Source organism: Opisthorchis viverrini (assembly GCF_000715545.1).
Source record: "Opisthorchis viverrini unplaced genomic scaffold opera_v5_346, whole genome shotgun sequence".
Taxonomy (NCBI): domain Eukaryota; kingdom Metazoa; phylum Platyhelminthes; class Trematoda; order Opisthorchiida; family Opisthorchiidae; genus Opisthorchis; species Opisthorchis viverrini.
Genome location: NW_008752004.1, coordinates 121,350 through 142,625, shown reverse-complemented (window position 1 = coordinate 142,625; position 21,276 = coordinate 121,350). Strand labels below are relative to the sequence as shown.

General features: G+C 46.2%; 1 protein-coding gene across 1 annotated transcript in view; it reads left to right on the top strand.

The window, feature by feature from the left end:
* Positions 1-17,046: 17,046 nt before the first annotated feature.
* Positions 17,047-21,276, top strand: part of T265_15089 (hypothetical protein) — a gene marked incomplete at both ends in the record, with an annotated part of 52,052 nt that continues 47,822 nt past the window's right edge. Inside the window, 2 exons of the mRNA XM_009176538.1 lie at positions 17,047-17,486; positions 18,249-18,726. Of these exons, the coding sequence (XP_009174802.1) occupies positions 17,047-17,486; positions 18,249-18,726 (918 nt within the window). The remainder of the gene's footprint in view (positions 17,487-18,248; positions 18,727-21,276) is intronic.

Here is a 21,276-nt window from a genome sequence, read left to right as displayed (position 1 = left end):
CGTTTGGATGAATTGGGGATAAGGAGGGGGAGTATGTAAACTTAGGGCCGGCTCGGACCTTTTTTACCTACCAATCTACCGAATATCGTGCTTGATAAACAACCGCGCACCACCCCGTATCTAAAGCCACCGTCCTGATAGTCATCAGCTCTACACCCTCTTTTTTTATTCTGTTCACATTGGATGTTTAACGATTTCCTCCGTCTTGGTCAACAGCCACTGAATTGTGAACCCACCTTTGAACTTTCCCATTTTCCAGGTCCAATCTTGCAGATTTTGATTGGTACCCCCTGCCTATTCCTCCTACCCCAAGTATTGTGAACTTTTGCGGCACGCTTCACCGAAAATTCATTTTTTTTCCAATGAACCTGATGTGAATAGCCACCAGCACTCGTCTAGCGCAGATCGAAGACAGAAAGGGGAATGCTGCAGTCGGTCATCGGACACTTCAGCTCTCTTTGTTTGGTCATGTTCTACCAGCCACGTAGAAACTTGTACAGAGGCCGAAAACAGATCCTCCTCATTTTCCTTCACCCAGTCAATCACATTACTGTGACCCTTTTACAATACAGCGAAGGAGTTATAAGTATGGTGGTCAAATTCAGATATTAGTTGTTCCCAATAGCGTGTGTTAGTTGTTTTTTAAAGTTAGCAAACTGTGTTTGAAATTTATCGAAATTCATTTATAATTTATTTGAAATTTATTACATTGAAATTTATTTATTGAAATTATTTATCTATTATTTATTTGTTCATTATTTATTTAAAATTTATTGAGAATCATTGAAATGTAGTTGAAATTTGTTCATTTATCACTGAAGAATGCTGAGGTCCAACTAATTATTAGCTCAAGAATTGCAAGCGACCAGGCTTTTGACTCATGTTACTTACAGTAAAAGAGAAAACGTTTTCTTCTGTCACTGACATAGGGAATCCTGGTGGATCGTTGTCACACCCTGACTGTACATGTGGGCTACCGATGGCTATCGACCGACCGTTTGGCCTGGCAGCTCACATCATTTTCGCCGACTGTGCTCGTCTGCGCATGCTCAACGCCAAATCAGTATTCTGCTAGACCCAGTTCAACGGGTTTATTTGCAACACATTTGCAGGACAGTCAGATGCGCTGTATTCTCATGATCACCTGATTGAGTTGCACTGGTGTGTTGTCGTGCCGGAATGACAGAGCAGTTGAGCTCATGATCTGCGCTTGCCCGTCACACGCCAGCTAATCCAGAGAGCGATGTTCTTATCTCCAGTGCAATGGCGCGTTCATCTAATGTGGGTGCCTGCACGTGTGCATATTCAGGCGAAAATGCGACGTACGAGTTGGATACATACAAGTCGGAAATATTCGGGTTTTGAGGATGCGGCAACGTCGCAACTGACGAGGCCACGTATAGACGACTGGGCGGTGCTTCCTTAGTGCTCCTCTCCGTGACCCTCACGCAAACCGTTCTGAATATTCGTATTGCTGTTTTGTTTCATACAAACTAAGCGTTTATTCCGAGCTCTCAACAGATGATTCCATTCACACTTCACTCTCCAATTGTGTGCCCCGTTTCGCATCAGCTTCATCTACAATAGGCCTCTTTTCTCATCATAACATCTGTTGACTGTGCTAAAACTCTGGCTTGGTCGTATCTTTGTGAAACTCCTTCAACTGTACTACCTACTGAGAGATGAGTTATTACTCTTCGGACCGATTCGGGTATTATCGCTTCAATGGACAACGAAATTTGGTGACTTGCAAAAATATAAACTCTACTTAAAAGATTTTTGGTGTGAGCACAAACGCAACAAAATGCAACATTTTGGTGCAAAATTTTTCATTTTACTCGCAAATGTTTTGTAGCTAAGAGCGTTGTGCGGCCAATGGGCCCAGTGGGTAACTAAACGCTCACAGAACCGGCTTGTATGAATCAAATGCTGAGAAATCCACAAGGCCGATCCCTGAAACTTTGGCACAATACGGTAAAACCGAATCAACTTAATTCTCCTGAAAAGGTTCATTGGAAACACTGAGCTTTTTTTTATCATGGCCTGGCCGTTTTGGAAATCTTCGAGAGCCCTCCGACTCGCCGGTGTGCAAACAGCGGATAGCTACGGCTTACTCAAATTACTTTGATCGGCTCGTCACAGACTCAGTAGCGTATGATGAACATGACTGATACTCTATTCGTTGCTCTATTCATTATTCCCTTGTTTTAATATTCCATATGCTGTACATATTCGCCAGTTCGAATACATACGTGCTGGTTGCTACGCTTCGCTGAATTCTGGATTTCTAGTTCGTCTGGTTATACCGATATACGTACGAAACTCAATTCTCACATAGCGGCATACCGTCATACTGCCAACCAAAAAGGTGTGGTCATAATTGCGACAAGTATAAACCCTTAGATGAATAACGTGGCAATTCAGGAACGTGTGAAAGGCAATGTTTGGAGGATTCAATGATCAAAGAGCGAATGCTAAATTTGGGTATACTTCAATAATCCAACTGAGAGCTAGGACCTAGGTCAGAATCCAGGTTTAGTCATGTTAGGGAAAATGAAGCTTGTTTGCTATTGTGTTAGACTGGTCGGTTATCATGAGAAAAAAGTGTTAATAAGCACATAGAGAGGACTGTTGGCAACTCAAAGCATGTGAGTGGTTGTATTAAGTGGCCAGCTTCAGCAGCAAAAAGCTTGCCGGATCGATTTAATGAAGTGTTCATATTTACTGGGGGGTACATGAACAAGCATGTCTAAGCTGAAGGCTCCCTTAATTTCCGGGTGGACTACGGCTAAAGTGGCAAACGAAAATGAGTAAGCTGGGTCTGTGCGGGGTTCGAGGGATAGGCTGACAGGAATATGATTAAAACAACCGGTCAGCACGGGATCTCCGAGCTGGCTTCAGACCATCGTATGCATGTCGCAGTCGGTATACAAAAAACGGACGACCAGTGTGCCAGCCAAATTCAGCAGCAAAAGAATTCCTGGAAGCCATAGCTGAAAACGGTTAGGGGTGTGTAGAGCTGATCGTTGTCAAGTTTTGGGGAAAGACAATGTTAGGTTTCGGTCGCGAGAATCATAGCAAATCTTTAAGCAAGTTTATACAGGAACGAAGTTGTACTGATTGATTTAGAGCTCCTTAATTATCACGGTCGTTCGCTGTTATTGGAGGGTGCGTTCTGTCCATATCCAGTGGAAAGCGAAGATTTGCAATTTATTCATAATTCGAGTGAGACGCTTAGCCACCGAAGGTCTATGGCTGGCTTATGTGGAAACCACGTAAGGCCCCTATAGTAGTGGCCTGACCAGAAGAGCTTCAGCTAAAAAGCGCGTTTAGAAACAGGATAACGGAGTTTGAACCTTGAAAAAAAATGCAGCAGCTGTGGTATAAAAACAAGTGAATGCATAGGACAGCTAGTTTGTAAATCAACTCAGATTTCATGTACAAGGTTGTAGTGCAGGATAATTGAACAGATTTTGGGGACAAACTCGAAGGATGGCCTGAAGGGTGAAAATGCATTGATCAAGGTAAACAGGAGTGTGAAGCAGCGTTTCACGAGCAGCAAAAAAACTTTGATCAAATGACATTTGCTCGGCTAAAGCAAATAGGCAGGTGCACGTTTAAACTGAGTAGAATGTACGGAAAAGTAAATTGACAGAATTCCGCAGCGGTAAGCTGCGGTTCGTAGGGTAGCCGTAACTTAGAAAGATAACAATAATAAAACATCGTTGGCGCAAGAGTCGTCAGAAGAGTAGGGACATCTGTGGGAAAAATCTGAGTTATTAAAACGATGCGGCGTACCAGATAAACCAATAAAATCATTATGCTGCTAACTAAATAGTGCGTTTTCAAAGACATCGGGGATTTGCTTTAAGGCCCAAGCACTCATACCGCCTAGTAAACGGTGTGCGTTAGCACCGTTGATATTGGAAAGTAGGCTCACGAAACCATCAGCATTCAGCATAAATCGCCCGAATTCTCGTACATCAAAGTCACCAAGGCCTATTAAAAATAAAACACAAACCTTTGGATGCAGCATCGCCATCAATTTTGGAGTGCTAGTAAATTTCACTGCAAACTGTAAAGGCTAGAAATCAACACCCAATGGAATCTTAAACTGTATTTTGTAGCTAGTGATGACTATGCCTCTAGGCAGACTGTTCCATGCACTTAAAAACACAATGCTTAGCCATGTCAAAATGCTGACACTCTCCACGAACAGTTGTCATGTCTCCGCTGTTTGTCAACTGAGCTGAATCAGGAGATGGTCTGTCTAATTTTGAAAGGTCGGGAAGTCAGAACCACATCCCCTTGCAAAATTTTGTGGTCAAAAATTATGAGACCAGCCGCTTTCAGGTGTCTCCCGTTGTCCATGTACCAAATGTGCGCTAGACATGTTCGACACTTAAGAGGTCAATCTGTGATACAGTACCATACACCTGGCTTGCGTTACCAAGCAGCGATCCAACGTACACGCCATACATCACCTTAAGTACAGCGAGCGTCTTTCGAGGAAAAGAAAGTTTGTGACGGTACGAGGAAAGAACGACATTAAGAAAGGTAGCCAGTTACAAGAAACTCTCTGCATATCCAACTTTAATAACGTCCAGTATCAGTCTTTCTTCTATATCCATAATGCCATTCCGGACTCTCCACCGAATGGCATATGCATTCACATTTCCTCCTTGAGAGGGAGTTATCATTCCAGGTCCAAGATACTTACCAATCCGATATCCATTTAGGGCCAGTTTTTTAGGAGTCCTCCAAATTGCAATCGTTGGCTAGTAGGAGGGTTATATATTCGTAACGTTTCATGGATTTAGCGTAGATTGGAAAAAACGGAACCAAACCCTCCCTTACTGTAGCACGCGAGGAAGCGGAGTTATGTGGTCCATAAAAAACCTGAGATTCGCTGCAGCGCGAACACCCGAATGCCGTATCCTTCATGTCTGCTTGGCAGCCCAGTGTGAAGTACGCAATCGCTGACTTTTGCAAGGCTAAAGAATATAGCATCCAGGGCGAGTCGGTTGTTCTTCGCCTGAACCAAGCTCGAAGTCTTCCTCGAGGGAGGGAAGTTCAATGGGAACTTTTGTTGCGCAAAGAATTGGAGGCATAAAATAGGGACTAATCAAACGCCTTTGAATAAGACTTGATGTGACAATATTGCTACATAATCAGGGTACACAAGCACTGCCGTAGACCCTAGTTTGACACATAAGAACTCCTTAATCTACTGGATATCCAGCTGCAGCCACCCAGTTTTCTTATTCTTTTTTGAGTTTGATTAGTGAAAACCCATACTGATATGCACACTGAACGTTGCTTCTCAACTAGGGGAGCTCGTGGCAGTCTTCATCACTGATTACATGTTATAGGAGCACAAAAGTCTCGGTTTTTGGTCGTTGAAAGTTTAAAAGGGTTGTTTTTGTTGTATTTCTTTGTCTTGTGACTGGCTGGGTGCAGTAACTATAATAAAAGAGAACAATAGAAGTAGTCCCGTGTTTTGGGCACACATCTGCCAAGGACAAATGGTGGTTTCCTTTGCTCTCCGATACATTTTCAAGACCTGCTTCGGTTTACAAATCGCCTTCGCCATCAGTGAAGGTGTCTTCAATAGATACCATCTGTATACCTACCTGGCCCGAGTTCATTAAGGTAATGATTATCTAGTCTCAGGCGCCGGTGGCTGCGAGATTTTATAGAATACGCACTCACATGGCTCTCGTTCGAACAAACGTTCTTCTGTCCCCGCGCGTGCATCCTGGTGAGCGTCGCATCCCGAAAGGTGAAGCACCGAAACCGAGTTCCGCTCCTATTAGAGCTCATAAGTTACGTATATCCCATGGCCTTGGAGACAGGTTTCAAGGATCTGTGGCACTACCTGACTGTGACGTCCCGACTGGCGTCCTAATCGAGTGGCAGAAGTAAGATATGTTACTGGGTCGTCGTTCAAGGGGCCGCACTTTCCGCTCACATCACTCAAGCGCGGAAAACTTCATCTGTTCTGAAGTAAAAATTCGAGTGAGTCCAACGTGCGCTGCCGAAACAATGGTAACACGCTTGCCTCGCATGTCAGGTGTGAGGTGGTTAAACCCGGTACGGCCATTGGATATGTACTGAGGATGGTCTTTAGACTTTAGATGGTCCACTTAGACTTCAAAAGTACAAACCAACTGAGCAAACAGGCTTCCACGTGAGACAGTCACACGTGCGCAAAGTCGGTCAAAATTGGCTGGATGACCTCAAGGCCAAATCAGTGAGGTGGTAAGGACAAAAAAGCCAGTTTCTTATACACGACCAAACACATTGGCTGGATGACCTCAAGGCCAAATCAGTGAGGTGGTAAGGACAAAAAACGCCAGTTCATATACACGCACCAAACACAAAAGAGAAGCAGGGTTAAAATATGGACAGAACAAACATGAAGGATTTCAAATGTCAGGGTGATGAACGACACATCATCGTTGATCCTTTATTCCATTCTCTGTTAGGGGATCTTCCTCACAGATAGTGAAGCAGCCAGGTACCAACAGTCAACAATGACGAGTCGCTGTCTTGCAGGCTATGATGTACATCTGGTGGACAAGAGAGGAACGTGACCACTATGGATACGCTCTTGAAGAATATTGCATCATCCCTGTTTTTTATGCCTTCTAGTGCTTTGTAAGTGCTTTCCAAGTATACTGAGATACAGCGAAGGTTGGGTGTGTTCACTGTACACCATCTTCCCGTTTTTCGGGTAACATCACTAAAGCAGTTCGAGCATATAAGCTTACCGAAGAAACGGCGACAAAGTCCGGCCGCCAAAAAGACACCAGAAATCTTACCGGCAGCAATTCTCTCTTTCGGAAGGCAAGACTCACCCTCTTTTCTGAAGGTCGTGCGGAAGATCAAGCGCCAAGTATGCTTGAAGCCCCTTAAGTTCTCACTGCATAGCACAAAAATGCCTTCGCGCCAACCCTTTACTCGCCGTACTCGAAACTTGTGCACAAACATCTCATCACTCAATGCACGTTCTTTTGAAAAATACCTCTATTACTTTCTGACTCCGCAAAAAACATGGCTATACTCGACCCACTGGATCCCATCGAAGGATACTCGAGGATTCCGTGACCAAACTCACAAATTCTCTGTTATCCTCTTTTTTCCTCAGGGAAACAACTGGCTGTGCATTTTGATTTACAAAGTCGGGAGCCTTTATGACCTCAACAACGACGGGATGATAAGGCCATAACGTAAGATATGTAAACAGTCAACGATGTCCAATATATCTGCACCATCTCCGTTAGATTTAATGACTCTTCACGTCTCCCTCATTATGAATTCCCTACCGCCTGCTGTTGTCTGGCCAGAAGAACTTACTTTTCGCCGAAATCTCGGTCATCGCCGAAAGTGACCAAAAAGTTGACTTTGGCTTTTCTGGTTTTCCGGAAACGTCATGTTTTACGCATAACTCACCTGTAAGCTTTCCAGAAAGCCAGTGTGATTTTCGTCGACTGTTCCGTTGAGTTGCACTGCTAGTGCTTCACTAAAAAGTCCGCGAAATGGGTTGATCTCTGTCACACAGTCAGCGTGACCCTCCAGAAGACGGCCATTGGATTCACGTTGTCTGTTCTTTACAACGGGGCCTACTGCTGCTACTCCAATTTCAACCGGCATTGTGTTCGCCGTCTGAAAGCAGGCTCTGGCGATCCATAGTACCTCCAACCAAAAAATGGTTGCCGGCCCTTAATCCATTGACCATAAAACGCCTCCCGTGGTGCGTTTCCCTGGAGTATCGTCGCTTTCAAGAAGACCAGTACCTAATTATGTCCCGCCTGAGCAAGGGTTGGCCAACATTTTTTTACCGCTGATCCATCTAATACTCTGCAAAGACATGAGAATATTTTCAAGTTCAGAGCGCACATACTCATTGAGCAACAATTTTTCTCATTTCGGGTAGTTGTTGCTTGAAATCACCTTTCTCCGATAGTTGTTCACGTTACAAGTGATACGCGGTTCAAAACACTTTTAGAAGCCTTTTTACGTGAGTCCTTGCGATGGCAAACCTACTGCCCCAGGCTGAGAACTTTAGGAGGAATGGTAACACCCTTTTGCTTGCTTCATTAAGGTGAATGAAAACCGCTGAACGACAAGAAAAAGTCTGATCAGAGAAACTTGGGCAGAAACCTCCAGCCCGTGTATCAATCCGAGACACCGTGAAAACCGGAATTTTAAGCTTGCTGGCCCAGGTTACAAACTGGCACTCCCCATATACCCCATAATACTAGTCATGATTGCCCTACCTCCTAGAAAACTTTTCAGCTCTGACATAATCGGGCCGGTATAACCTGAGCGCGGCGGGAGACAATACAGCGGGGAGGAGGGTACAACTAAGGAGACACTGTTATCCTGCGATAAGCGATCCTAGCTTACGGAAAACAGAGGAGCTTGAACAACTGGACATGAGGTGCGATTCGTTCAGCGATGTAGCCAGTCAACTGGAACTAAAACCGAAAAACTTATTTATGTATTTCGACAAATCAGCAGATTGTATCTGCATTACACTATTTAAATCGGCACCTAAACGCATTCAGAAAAATGACAGCCACAAAGACCTTGCAGGCTAGCTAACACCCAAAATTTAGTCACCTTCAAGTACCACAGCCATTTTGAAAGATATCAGATTGAATTAACTCGTGTACAGGCGCACATTGATCCTCTCGCCTACCACATTAGTGTGAGCGGATTACGTGGTCACACCGGTGGCAACTTTCGTCATCTAACATTTGTTTACACGTAATCTAAATACCCTTGTTGATACTGCAACCTTTCGAGTTGAGGCGCTCGATAAGATTTTTTATGTGAATGTTTGGTAACTTAATACGCGCCTTCCGACTTTTGAGCAAAATAGAGGACAAGAGGTGGCTTTGACTTGGAAATACGCTATTTTGGTGGTATCAGTATGTCAACTTGCGGAAAGTTTTAACAGTTTGAGTTTTCTCTTGTGTTTTTCGAGTTCCACACGTTTAGCATGTTTTCAACCCTTTTTGACGGTTTATCGTATTTAACTTATTCTCTGGTCTAGATTTGTACCAACAGAGCCTGTGTTATTACATAACCACAGCACGCAGTGTTTATTGAGACAGTTGCGCCTGTTCTTCAAGATTCAAGCAAGAAACCGGAGTTGATAAAAGATTCACTTACCGACCGATTTTATCCGTCCACTTCAAACAGGGATTAGACTTCCGACTCACTCATGCTGGAACCCCAGGAAGCTTACTGTGTGAATTAAGCGCAGTAAATGCAACAATGTCAAAGTGGATCAGTTACCTATTCCAATTTATTAGGTTTCTAGATGCCACTTCTACCTCTCAGACAAATCTGGCTGCACCGTAGAGATACTCGCCCTTCTGTCGCTACCGTTTTGAAGAACCCTGGCATGTCACTACAGTCCAAAAGTATCCCGCCGACAGATCTCGTAGCCGTTCGTGTTTACCATGTAGTCCATCTGCAGATCCCTTGCATAAGCCAACATTATGCGCTGTGATGGAAAATTATGATCTTCGCCAGTGATCGCGGGGCCATTTCTGTGGATCGACTGAAGCATGCTGACGTTAGCGACTCTCAACAGCACACATTTGTCCTTGGCTACACACTTCGCAATTACCGATTCCCGCTCTCTGGTCGTAAAAGAAACCTCAATGTCTGCCCCCAGTCTGCCCTTTAATGCACAATCATGGGTATACCCGTGAGCCCTGCCGTTCACCAGAAGTGGTTAGCATACTCCGTCCCAAATTGCCAGCCATATTAAGCCCCAGAATCAGAATGCATATTCCTTAAACCATGCATCTATTGCTTGTTTTTCCTTCTTTTCCTCTAGCCTGGATGAATTGCATCTCACGATCCTGCAGTGCCAAAGAAAACACCAGCCAATCAACTTCGTCAAACTTTCAGGCGCTTGCTGGACGAAGACTGGGGGCATGTGAACCTGAAAATCAGCGGTCATGAAATCGTCGTGCAAATCTGAAGCCAAACTACCGTAGTGTCTGTAATCCGTTGTCACATTTGTTTGCCATTTTTCCTGAACTTAAACCACATTTTGTAACTGTTGCACATACTTTATCATCACGTTTGTTTTATTGTACCGATAATTACATCAAAAAATGGGCAAGAGACAAGTTTTCGGCGCGACTTTCTGACTTCGTGCTGAATCAGTAGATTTACGCTCCGTTTAACTGCTTGCTGATTGCTCAGCCCGTGGGACTACGTCTCTGTGTTTATGTGAATTGCTGAACGTCACAAGAAATCCCTGTGACACTTTTCGACTGTGAATAACTTTCCTATCGTGGAGCATGCCACTTACACGTGAATCATCTGCGGTAAATTTCTACAAGTGGATATTTCCTTCGCAGCCGGTTACTGCATTGGAATTGGTGTAGTGGATCTTCGCATTCGTGAGTCCTTATCGACTGTGTTTTCTTTTCTTATTTTGATGTTGTTCCTTTGCTCATTTATTTGATCCAACACGCTAATAAGGTCCTAAGTCCGCTACGCATTCCAGAGAATTTCTCAAGTGTTTCGGCAACTTCTGTGATGAAGTGGATGTTGGCATGGGTTGGTGGACCTACCATTTAACAATTAATGTATGCAACGGGCCTATGAACGGGCACCCAGGCGACCTGGCTTACAGCAAGCTGGTTGAGGTATAAGCTTTCTCGTGGTAACCGGGGCTGCAAGACCAAAAACGCTGATGCTGGCTTCCCAAATAATGCCTTCTTTGCAGGACATTAGGAAAGCCAGAAATGAACGATCTCTGCTGAAGTTACTACAAAGAAATTGCTAGCAGACTTATTATACAGATATGCGTTTTCTTCGGGGATCGCAGAGTGCGAGAGGTCGACGATGAAAATTCTGGGCACACATGCCCCCAGTGGGGTCCACAAGGGTCAGTTCTTAGTTTAGAAATCACCAGATTTTGCGTGAAAGACCTACAAGATCTGGCTTCTGCGTACATTTGGTGGGGATGACCAAAAAGTGTAGCATTTGTTGGGAACCTGAAGTTTTTTGCGGTGTTCGATGGGCCAGCCAAACATGTAAGTCGATCGACGATCTAAACCTCCAGGAGATGGTATCCGAATCCGCTGGTCACACTGACAGTGAGGACAGTTGGTGAGTTAAACAGCTTGCCGGGCGAGGTTGCGAATGCAGCAACAGAGTTCATTTCGGAAAACGGATCGGATTAACTTCTGCATCTTAGCCTTCACTTCTAGAGTGCAATGTTAGCGCCTGCAGACTTTCTCTCAAAGCACAACTTGTAGGCTGAAGCTAACAACAGTGGCTCGGAAGCTGGTGATCCATACACTTGCTTCATTTATGGTACTGTACGGCTCACGTGGAAACCTCCAGTTATGCTGCTCTTGTCCATCTCGGAATTTTTTCTCATCCCCCTGTCATATCACCGTTCTGTACAATGGAGATATCCTTACGGGACTATAACAGATTTAGGGGCTATCACATCGTGCCTAATTCACCCCGTGATTACCCATACGGACTAGAGCAAAGACTATATTCACTGCTCGTTACCACGTCAGCTAGCTTCACAACCTAACAAAAAGCTTTTCATTCAAATACCTCTCGCCCTGACGTTACGCCTGTGGGTCGAGTAATGCTCGGTGCTACAAATATAGGACACCTGTTTGCCACTAGTAAATGCCCTTACACCGCCATTAGAGTGAAATCCCGTCACTAAACACAAGCATACTTCACAGTGATATATTCCTCTTGTGCTAAGTTAGCATACAATCGGGAAGGCTTGCCAGCCTTCAATACTAGATTACTCAGCTAAATCTACCGCCCTCGTGGATCGTTTAAGCCGTCGCTTTTGCCACTATTAAAGTAATGAACTTTAAGCTATTCTCTATTATTGGGCCCAGAACTATCTGATACTTTCTCAAACTCACTAGGGTTTACTGATCTCTTTCCATTCCTTCTTCCTCCAAAGCTTCGACATTCGACAGTAGCTGGTTGGAGCGCCCTAGTTGGTGTTGATGCCTTCCTTCTATTTTTTATGTTGTACAGTGCGATTTCGCTTTTCTGTTATTTTGGTTTTGCCCCTGCACTACCTTTATTATTTTTGACCTGAACATAAACCGTTCTTTGACCTTGGCATCGGAAGTGTTATTTAAGTTTCGCTATCTTGTTCACACCTGGCTTTGAGTAGTAGTTCCTAAGCCGCCGTATGGAAGCCGGCATAGTCCCACGACGAGGTTTGTGACGTTTTATTATTTTGTATTGTATTTATACTACAGCATTTGTAGATAAACCTCCACTCGAACGATTTGACTTTTGGATAATTGTGCGTAACGTGACGTGGTCCAATGGGTTGCTGGAATCAGTCTATATGTGTTTGCTGTACTCCGCCTGTAACACGATTTATATTCATACAAACATCCAGCTGAACGTAAACTACCTGAGATCCTGCATCGGCTCTGTTGTACCTGTGTGGATGCCCTCGACTAATCCAAAGTCCCTTGGCTCACCGAATTGCGCATCCCCGGCCCGATCGCCTCAACACTGATGTCCGTTACGAGGCTGTCTAGAAGCCAAAGTGAACCATTGCAATAATGGCACCGCAGCGCCATACTCAGTCTGATGGCACATATGCAAATAGTTGGTTAATGACCTAGACTGTCCCCCCTCCCTCTAGTGACAGGTACGCACAAACTGCATACCTGGGCCCGGCTGCATCTGGCAAGAAGTTGTTTCTATCTACTCAGCCCTTCCCTTGGATCAAACGATCTCGGTACACTTTCATTTTGTCCTTCCCAAAAAGTCAACAATTTTTTTACACTTCGCGTTTTGTCCTGTGCTTCCGACCACAAGAAAAGCATACACACGATTACCCTCAATCAGTGACATTAGTGAGTCACTACGGATTTGCTTTACAGTGTAGTTCTGACATTTCTGCTACCAACCAGCCCTACCGCGAACTTCTCTGCATCATTGTCCCAGTGTACACTTTCCGTGTGACCCTGGCTAAAAACGCAACTGTTTAGGGTCACGCAGCTCCATCACAGTTTTCTGATTTTAACTCAAAATTAGGATTTTGTTACTTCTCAGTTTCTTTCCAGTCAGAATCTTTTCTTTTTTCCCTTTTCCCACTGTTGCACCCAGCCATCTTCTAAATGTAATATTTTGAACCTGCTTCTGGTTGAGTATGTTTTACAACGGACCAAAACCTCCAAAAACCGAAAGGTTATGCCTTCATCTTTCACCACGTTCAAATCGTACCAACTTGGGCCTGACCCCACGTGCGACTACCCTTGTTCAACCAGGCACAAGTGGGAGTTAGGCCCCTGAGAGGTGACGGCACTCCATCGGAAACACTGTGGGACACGTTTCGTAGTCCACGGATTCAAAACTAGAAGCCATTTTCGTAGCACTCACTGAACATGCTCAGTGAGGGTTACTTCCTTCGTGTGCCCTGAGTGGACAACTTGGTGGCATATTTCAAGGAGAAGTCCGACGTGGGCCCCACAGATTATTCGGGAGCCCGTGCGAGTAATGCTGGAGAAGGCGCACCTAATCGTCCGTGGAATAACAAGTGCCTTGTTGATTCCAGAAGCCAAAGTGAACCATTGCAATAATGGCACCGCAGCGCCATACTCAGTCTGATGGCACATATGCAAATAGTTGGTTAATGACCTAGACTGTCCCCCCTCCCTCTAGTGACAGGTACGCACAAACTGCATACCTGGGCCCGGCTGCATCTGGCAAGAAGTTGTTTCTATCTACTCAGCCCTTCCCTTGGATCAAACGATCTCGGTACACTTTCATTTTGTCCTTCCCAAAAAGTCAACAATTTTTTTACACTTCGCGTTTTGTCCTGTGCTTCCGACCACAAGAAAAGCATACACACGATTACCCTCAATCAGTGACATTAGTGAGTCACTACGGATTTGCTTTACAGTGTAGTTCTGACATTTCTGCTACCAACCAGCCCTACCGCGAACTTCTCTGCATCATTGTCCCAGTGTACACTTTCCGTGTGACCCTGGCTAAAAACGCAACTGTTTAGGGTCACGCAGCTCCATCACAGTTTTCTGATTTTAACTCAAAATTAGGATTTTGTTACTTCTCAGTTTCTTTCCAGTCAGAATCTTTTCTTTTTTCCCTTTTCCCACTGTTGCACCCAGCCATCTTCTAAATGTAATATTTTGAACCTGCTTCTGGTTGAGTATGTTTTACAACGGACCAAAACCTCCAAAAACCGAAAGGTTATGCCTTCATCTTTCACCACGTTCAAATCGTACCAACTTGGGCCTGACCCCACGTGCGACTACCCTTGTTCAACCAGGCACAAGTGGGAGTTAGGCCCCTGAGAGGTGACGGCACTCCATCGGAAACACTGTGGGACACGTTTCGTAGTCCACGGATTCAAAACTAGAAGCCATTTTCGTAGCACTCACTGAACATGCTCAGTGAGGGTTACTTCCTTCGTGTGCCCTGAGTGGACAACTTGGTGGCATATTTCAAGGAGAAGTCCGACGTGGGCCCCACAGATTATTCGGGAGCCCGTGCGAGTAATGCTGGAGAAGGCGCACCTAATCGTCCGTGGAATAACAAGTGCCTTGTTGATTCCCCATGCGAATCAACGGTGACCAGCGGTAAGTTTCTTCCTTATATGACTAATAATAAGTAACGTGACTTACATCTGTTCATTATGATACCGTTTCGTTTCCTCGCTGCTCGTTTTCCCCCCTGTTTCCTTCCCACTGAAGGTCCGCTTATTCATTAGAAACTGATGTCCATATTTGTTGCCTGTCCGTCATTACCTGCAAGTTCGCCTCAGCTGTACATATTTTGGAGCGTCCACTCCGACAGAAAAGCGGACTGACCAGAAGTCGAACCCAGAGTTCCCGGGCGGAAAGCGAACGTGCCATCCACTATGACAACAAGGCGCCCGGAGATGCTTATTACTTTGTATTATTCATTTACCGCACCTGCCAGATAGCCCTCGACGAGGTTTCTTTTAAACGGATGAAACCGCGCAACCTGACTTGTCACGTGACACCAGCTGCCACGTCGCTGCTTAGCGGAACACAGTCTCTCACATCCCGAACGTTCTGGTTTTCCGTGCCGTTATCCTGTATACGGCTAACTCATACTTTCAGACCGCCCCTATACGTATGTTTGCACATCGTTTACTGTTTACTTGTTGTTGCTTCTAGAAATCCTTGCTGCCACAGTGACTATTTCCCTATTTTGCTGATTGTGTCATTATTGATTGAAAGTTTGCTTAATCCATGATGGACACTAATCCGTTTGTCTGTAGAACCAGTTCCCGTCAGTTCTTAATACATCATCAGGTACCCACGTCTGACTGCTCCTATTGACTGCTGGATACGAACTGCGTCTAATCTAAAAGCCGCAATCGCCCTGTGTGATCCATAGCCACTCGGCTTTACGTGCCTTTTGGGCTGACTTTTGTGATGCAGTGAAAAGGGCTTGCCTGAAGAGAGCCAGATACTGAAGTATTTTTCATCTATCACGGATTCACGGATTCATGGATTGATACACAGGATCAAGGCTTTTGCCCAAGTTTCCCGGGTCGGTTTTGTTCTTGTCGGTCAGTGGCTGTCGTTCACCTGAAAGGCAAAAGTGGTTTCTTCGTGGTTTCTTCTGACGCTTTCTCACCATGCATGACAAAGGCATTAGCTGTATCTCCTCCGAATGACATGTGGTGGGCACACTCTTTGCCATTCAGAGGAAGGTGCCACTTCAACGGCCATGCTTCGCATCGTCTACATCCATTTGGAGGGCACTAGCATTGGAACTCCAGGATTTCAAGTCGTCCGCAAAAAGTAGACATGGACTTGCAAAAACATCTTGAGGGGCGTTTGCATATATCAGGAAAAGCAGCGGCCACAGAACGGAGCATTGCAAAACCCCAGTAGAGACTATTGCTGGAGAAGAGTGATTCGAGTCTACCTTTGATCCGAATGATCTGTCTGAAAGGAACCCCTTGATGTGGGTCACCTCAAACTTGTCCTTCTCACTGCAACATTTCGCCCACAACTATTGTGACCCACCGATGCATCGAGAAGCCGTTAGTGATTAGTGCCATGATTCAGACGGGGTAAAAAATGGGAACTGAGTGCATAATAATGGAGCTTATCATGTGAAAGGAGTGAAAAAACTCAAAAAATGGCACTTGTGCACTCTGTAAACAGATTGAATAGTGAACGAATTCTTTCACAAATTTGCACAACATATAAGGCGCGTACGTTCGAAATCGGTTTCATTTTCCCCCGTGCAAATTTGTGAAAAAAATTTTCCCTTCTTCAGTCTGTTCACAGAGTACACACGAGTAGTTGTTGAATTTTATTACTAGCAAAACATCTGAGGGACAACCCTTGATATTTTGCGCTCAATTCCTATTTTACATCTAGTTCTAAACATGACATCAATTTATACCGATTGCCGTCTGCAGCCATTGACAAACCACAACAGATTTGGGCGAAATGGCTGCCCGTCGAACGTCAAACGCATTATGCGATGCCACACCTGCAAGGCCTGGTGGCACTTCAAATGCACGGGTTTATAGGACGACCAGGTAAGCCGACTACCTAACTCTCCTGACCCGTTTGTCTGCGCCAGCTACCTCTACGTTAAGAGCGCAATGCATACCGCAGCCAAGAGGAAAGCCCCCAAGAAAGGTACCCAATCCCCACTGCAGATTCAGAAAGACCGATGTCAGTGTCCCGCTTTGATCGGGATACTGGACGCGAAATTGGAGCAACTTTCAAAGGCACTGGAGGACTCAGACACTGAAAATACAGTGACTTGGATGAAAGTTGACAAAGAACTTTCTTTGCTGAACGAGTACCTTGCGATATCAATACCGGGCCCCCCGGCTGCGAAGAAAGTAATACGACTCTCTGACGCGGCTATAAAGACAGCCACAGCGTCTTTAGTGGACAAGCGCCTAAGGAAAGCAGATTGATAATCTTGGGGTCATTCTCCGGAAGAATCACGCCAGAGAAGCTGGCAAAATCAATCCTTAGGAATTTCCTCACAAAGCCCGACAAATCGCTCCACGCAGAATGGTTAAACCAGAAGGGAAGCAAGTGGACGCTTGGACTTTTCGTCACTCTTTCTCCCCCATCTGACGTACAGACGATCTTAAAGCGGGCCGGCAGCATTCGGAAGGCCAATCCATTGGTCAGGCGTCCATCTGAGGATCGCCCTCCAGACGCGCGAAAGCTGGGGCACAACCGGTCGGGGGTTGAGGCACGAAAAATGCTTCCGCTGGGCAACAACTCAGCCGACCCCAAACTCCTGATCAAGCCGATTGTGGGCATATCCCCCTGTGCTCCCGAAAGCAGGCCGACGAAACCAGCTGCATCTCCGGACAGCAGTTTCTATTCGACCACCACAGGCCTCTCGCCCACCAAAGGCAGTGGTGCCCTGGAGGAGGTAAACATCACATGCAAGCAGCGCCCAAAGTACGTGGAGCTGTCAACGCTTATCCCCTGTAACAGAAAACAGGGCTGCAGCCATGCACTCCTCAACAAAGCCACAGCCTCTGAACTGTACTGAGTCAGATGTGCAGGGACAAGCAGCGAAGCCAATCTTCAGCTGCACTCCGTCAAAGCGGCCTCTCTGCTTGTGGAGATAAACCGTCGCCCAGGACCCCGACAACCTAAGCCATAACAATGACTGCAGCCATCCGGAAAATCCCTCGTACATCCAGTTGACCACGCTGATCGCCGGCGGATCGGGTGTCCACAAAACACGAAAGAAGAGCGACTGCAGTCAAACAAGCCACATAAAATTCACCAGATTAGACAACTGCTGGCTGGCTTCAAGCTGCAGTCCTCCGCGAAATAGAGCCTCTTGGGAGCACCACCAAAATCATTACTTCCTGGTGCCGCCACCCAGCGCCCAGGGCCTCACAGAGACACTTTCCCGGCCAAACTGCACCAAAACACCCAAGAATCTATGAAGGCGAAAGCTTGCCGCAAATCCTTGGTCAACAGCAAATCTGGCCGCCAAAGTGGGAGTGCTGAATGAGCTGCAACAGTCAAAGTTTTCACCCACCGGGGAAAAGACCTCGTCCTCCGAAGCCAAAAGGCCCGAGCAAACCGGGTCCACGGAACGAAAAATCATCCCCAGAAACCACGAAGAGAGGAAGCAGACGATATCGCCCCAGAGGCCCCTTCGGAGCCCTGAGCTCAAACCCGGCGCACAACTATTAAGTCTGCTAGCCAACCTGGTCACTCAACTTTTGGCTCCTCATCCTCGGAGGCAGCAGAGACGGTGTTGAAATGCTTGCCCTCGAACTGCCTCAGCCTTTTCAACAAACTCGGCGATGTTAAACAGTCAGCTTACTTTGAACAACCGTCCATAATGGCACTCACAGAGACCTGGCTCACACCAGATGCCTCTGACGCGGAGATCTCGATAGACGGTTACTCTATTTTTCGAGCCGACTCAAAACGAGGGCGGGCAGGTGGGGTGGCTCTGTACTTACATGCGGCCCTACCAATCCCGATTGTCCTCGCTGACACCACCCCCGCACCCTTTTGCGATGCACTGTGGGTCCAAATCCCGCTGCGCGGGTCCGATTATCTGCTTCTCGGTGTGGTCTACCGTAGCCACTTGAGTCCATCTGAAGATGATCAGTTCCTCACACAAACACTTGAGCAACTCTCCTCCAAATACCATTTCACTCATCTCCTGCTGGTAGGTGACTTCAATGACCCAAAGGCCTCCTGGATTGCACTCCAGCGCGTTTAACTAGGCGGGCCGTTTGCAGCGGCGCTGATTGAAGTCGTTCAACAGAGCGCTTGGACTCAACATGCCGTTGCACACATCTGATACCGCGCAGGCCAACTACCATCTTTGCTGGATTTGGTCATCACTAACAAAGGACACTTCGTTGATCAGATAACAGTTATCGTTCCACTGGGACATAGCGACCACTGTGTGCTGACCTTTGATTTCATCTGCTAACGGGCCAGAAATCGCGAACCTCAAACGTGGTTTCGAGACTTCCGCCGTGCAGACTTCTCAGGAATACGCATCTTTCTTGAACAAATCACACTGAGACCAGCTCCAGTGGAAGAACTATATAAGACCCTTGTCCAAAAAAGTTCACGAGGTTCACGCAACGTTCGCCCGAAAAATACCGGCACGCACTCGATGAACCGCAGGATGCCAAAAAGGATTCGTCGACTCCTGTAAAAAAGATCCCAACTCTTTCCCAAAAAGTTGACTACAGAAGATACAGAAGATGAGCTGGCATTTCGCAAAATGCAGAACCACTGTAAATCATAAATCCGCAAATGGAACATACGAAAACAAGCCACCATTCTGGACTTCGCTCGAAAAAACAAAAACCTCTTGTTCAAATACATAAGACATCGCCGCAGATACAAGCCAACCGCGTTCACTTTGAGGGACAGAAACGGAGAACCGACGAATGACACAACAGTGGTATCTGAGGCTTACGGAGAACGCTTTGCGTGTCTATACTCAGCCAAAGCTTCCCCGTCACATCCACTCTTGTCAAGGCGGAACTACGAACAGCCTCTAACCGACTTGGTCTTCACGGTGGAGGACATTCGTCAACTCTTGCACCAGATCAACCTATTCTGCGCGTTGGGGCCCGACGAGGTCCATCTAAGGATACTGAAAGAAACGTCCTCCACACTGGCAAACCATTTACACTTGGTGTTTCGTCAGTCGCTTGGCGAAGGCCGCCTTTCGTCTGCTTGGAAGGAAGCGATTGTCACGCCAATCTACGAAACTGGTGACCGACCGTCGCCTGGCAGCTACAGGCGCATAAACCACACAAGCGTGCCCTGCAAGGTGATGGAAAGTGTTCTGAAGCGAGCTATACTAGACCACCTCACTTCCAGCAACCTGACATCTCCAGCTCAACACGGATTTCTCCCACACCGCTCTTGCGTGACAAACATGCTCGTGTTTATGGACAGCTTAACCCAAACCACGGACGAAGGACTCATATCGGATACGATATTTTTTGAAATCAAAAGCATTTGATAGGGTCCCACACGCCCAGCTGCTCCAGAACCTCGAGTTTTGCAGGATTCAAGGAAAAATCTTTCGCTGGATCAAGGCGTTCCTATCAGACAGATCATTCAGAGTGACAACAGGCTCGACCTACTCTTCTCCAGCGCCGGTCTCCATTGGAGTTCCTCAAGGCTCCGTCCTGGGACCACTCTTGTTTCTGATCTACGTCAACGGCCCCCCAGATGTTCTTGCAAGTCCATGTCTACTTTTTGCGGACGACTTGAAATCCTGGAGTTCCAATGCCAGTGCCCTCCAAATGGATGTAGACGCTGCCAACCAGTGGCCTTTGGACTGGCACGTTCCGCTGAATGACGAAAAGTGTGTCCATATGTCGTTTGGAGGAGACTCAGCGAATGCCTTTGTTATGCATGGTGAAAAGGGACCAGAAAACATCATGAGGATAGATGCCAAAAAGGATTTGGGCATCTGGGTCCCCCCAAACTTGTCCTTCTCACTGCACCATGAAAAATCAGCCCAAAAGGCCTTCGCCATTTTACGGATGATCCAACGCACCTTCTCCCGTATTATTCGCATCGACTTCCAAATACTCTATGGGGCCCACGTCAGACAGCTCCTGGAATGCGCCAACCAAGTTGTCTACTCAGGACTCACGAAAGTCGTCACCCTCATTGAGCGTGTCTTGCGAGGCGCTACGAGAATGGTTGCTGGACTCAAATCCGTGGACTATGAAACAAGTCTCGCGATGATCGGTCTCTTTCCCCTGGTTGTGCCGTCGCCTCGGAGGGGACCTAATTCTTACTTATGCCCTGTTTGAACAAAGCTTGGCAAGAACAAAAGTGACCCGGGAATCGTGGTTAATAGCCTCGATCCTGTGTATCAATCCGTGTATCCGTGATTCACAAATTTGCACGACAGAATATCGAAACCAATGTCGAAAGCACCCCTCGAAACCAAAATGCTACACTTGAAAATCATAATCCCGTCATTTTATAGTGAAATACTGGTGGTGTGCAACTCAACCTAAAAGGGTACCTAATCAATCGCCCTGTGTTTTGCTGGTGACTGACGTCATTGTTTGAACGCATTAATTTTTGAAGGTTACAGGCCCATTTCGACCGCTTTCGGTTCCTAATGGCCACTTCTCCGCTCTCGTCGGTCGGGCTGTGTTTGCCAATAATTCTGCCACTTAGGAGTTCGGTGGACCTCGTGAGCTGCTTAGTGTTGTGCTGAATTCCG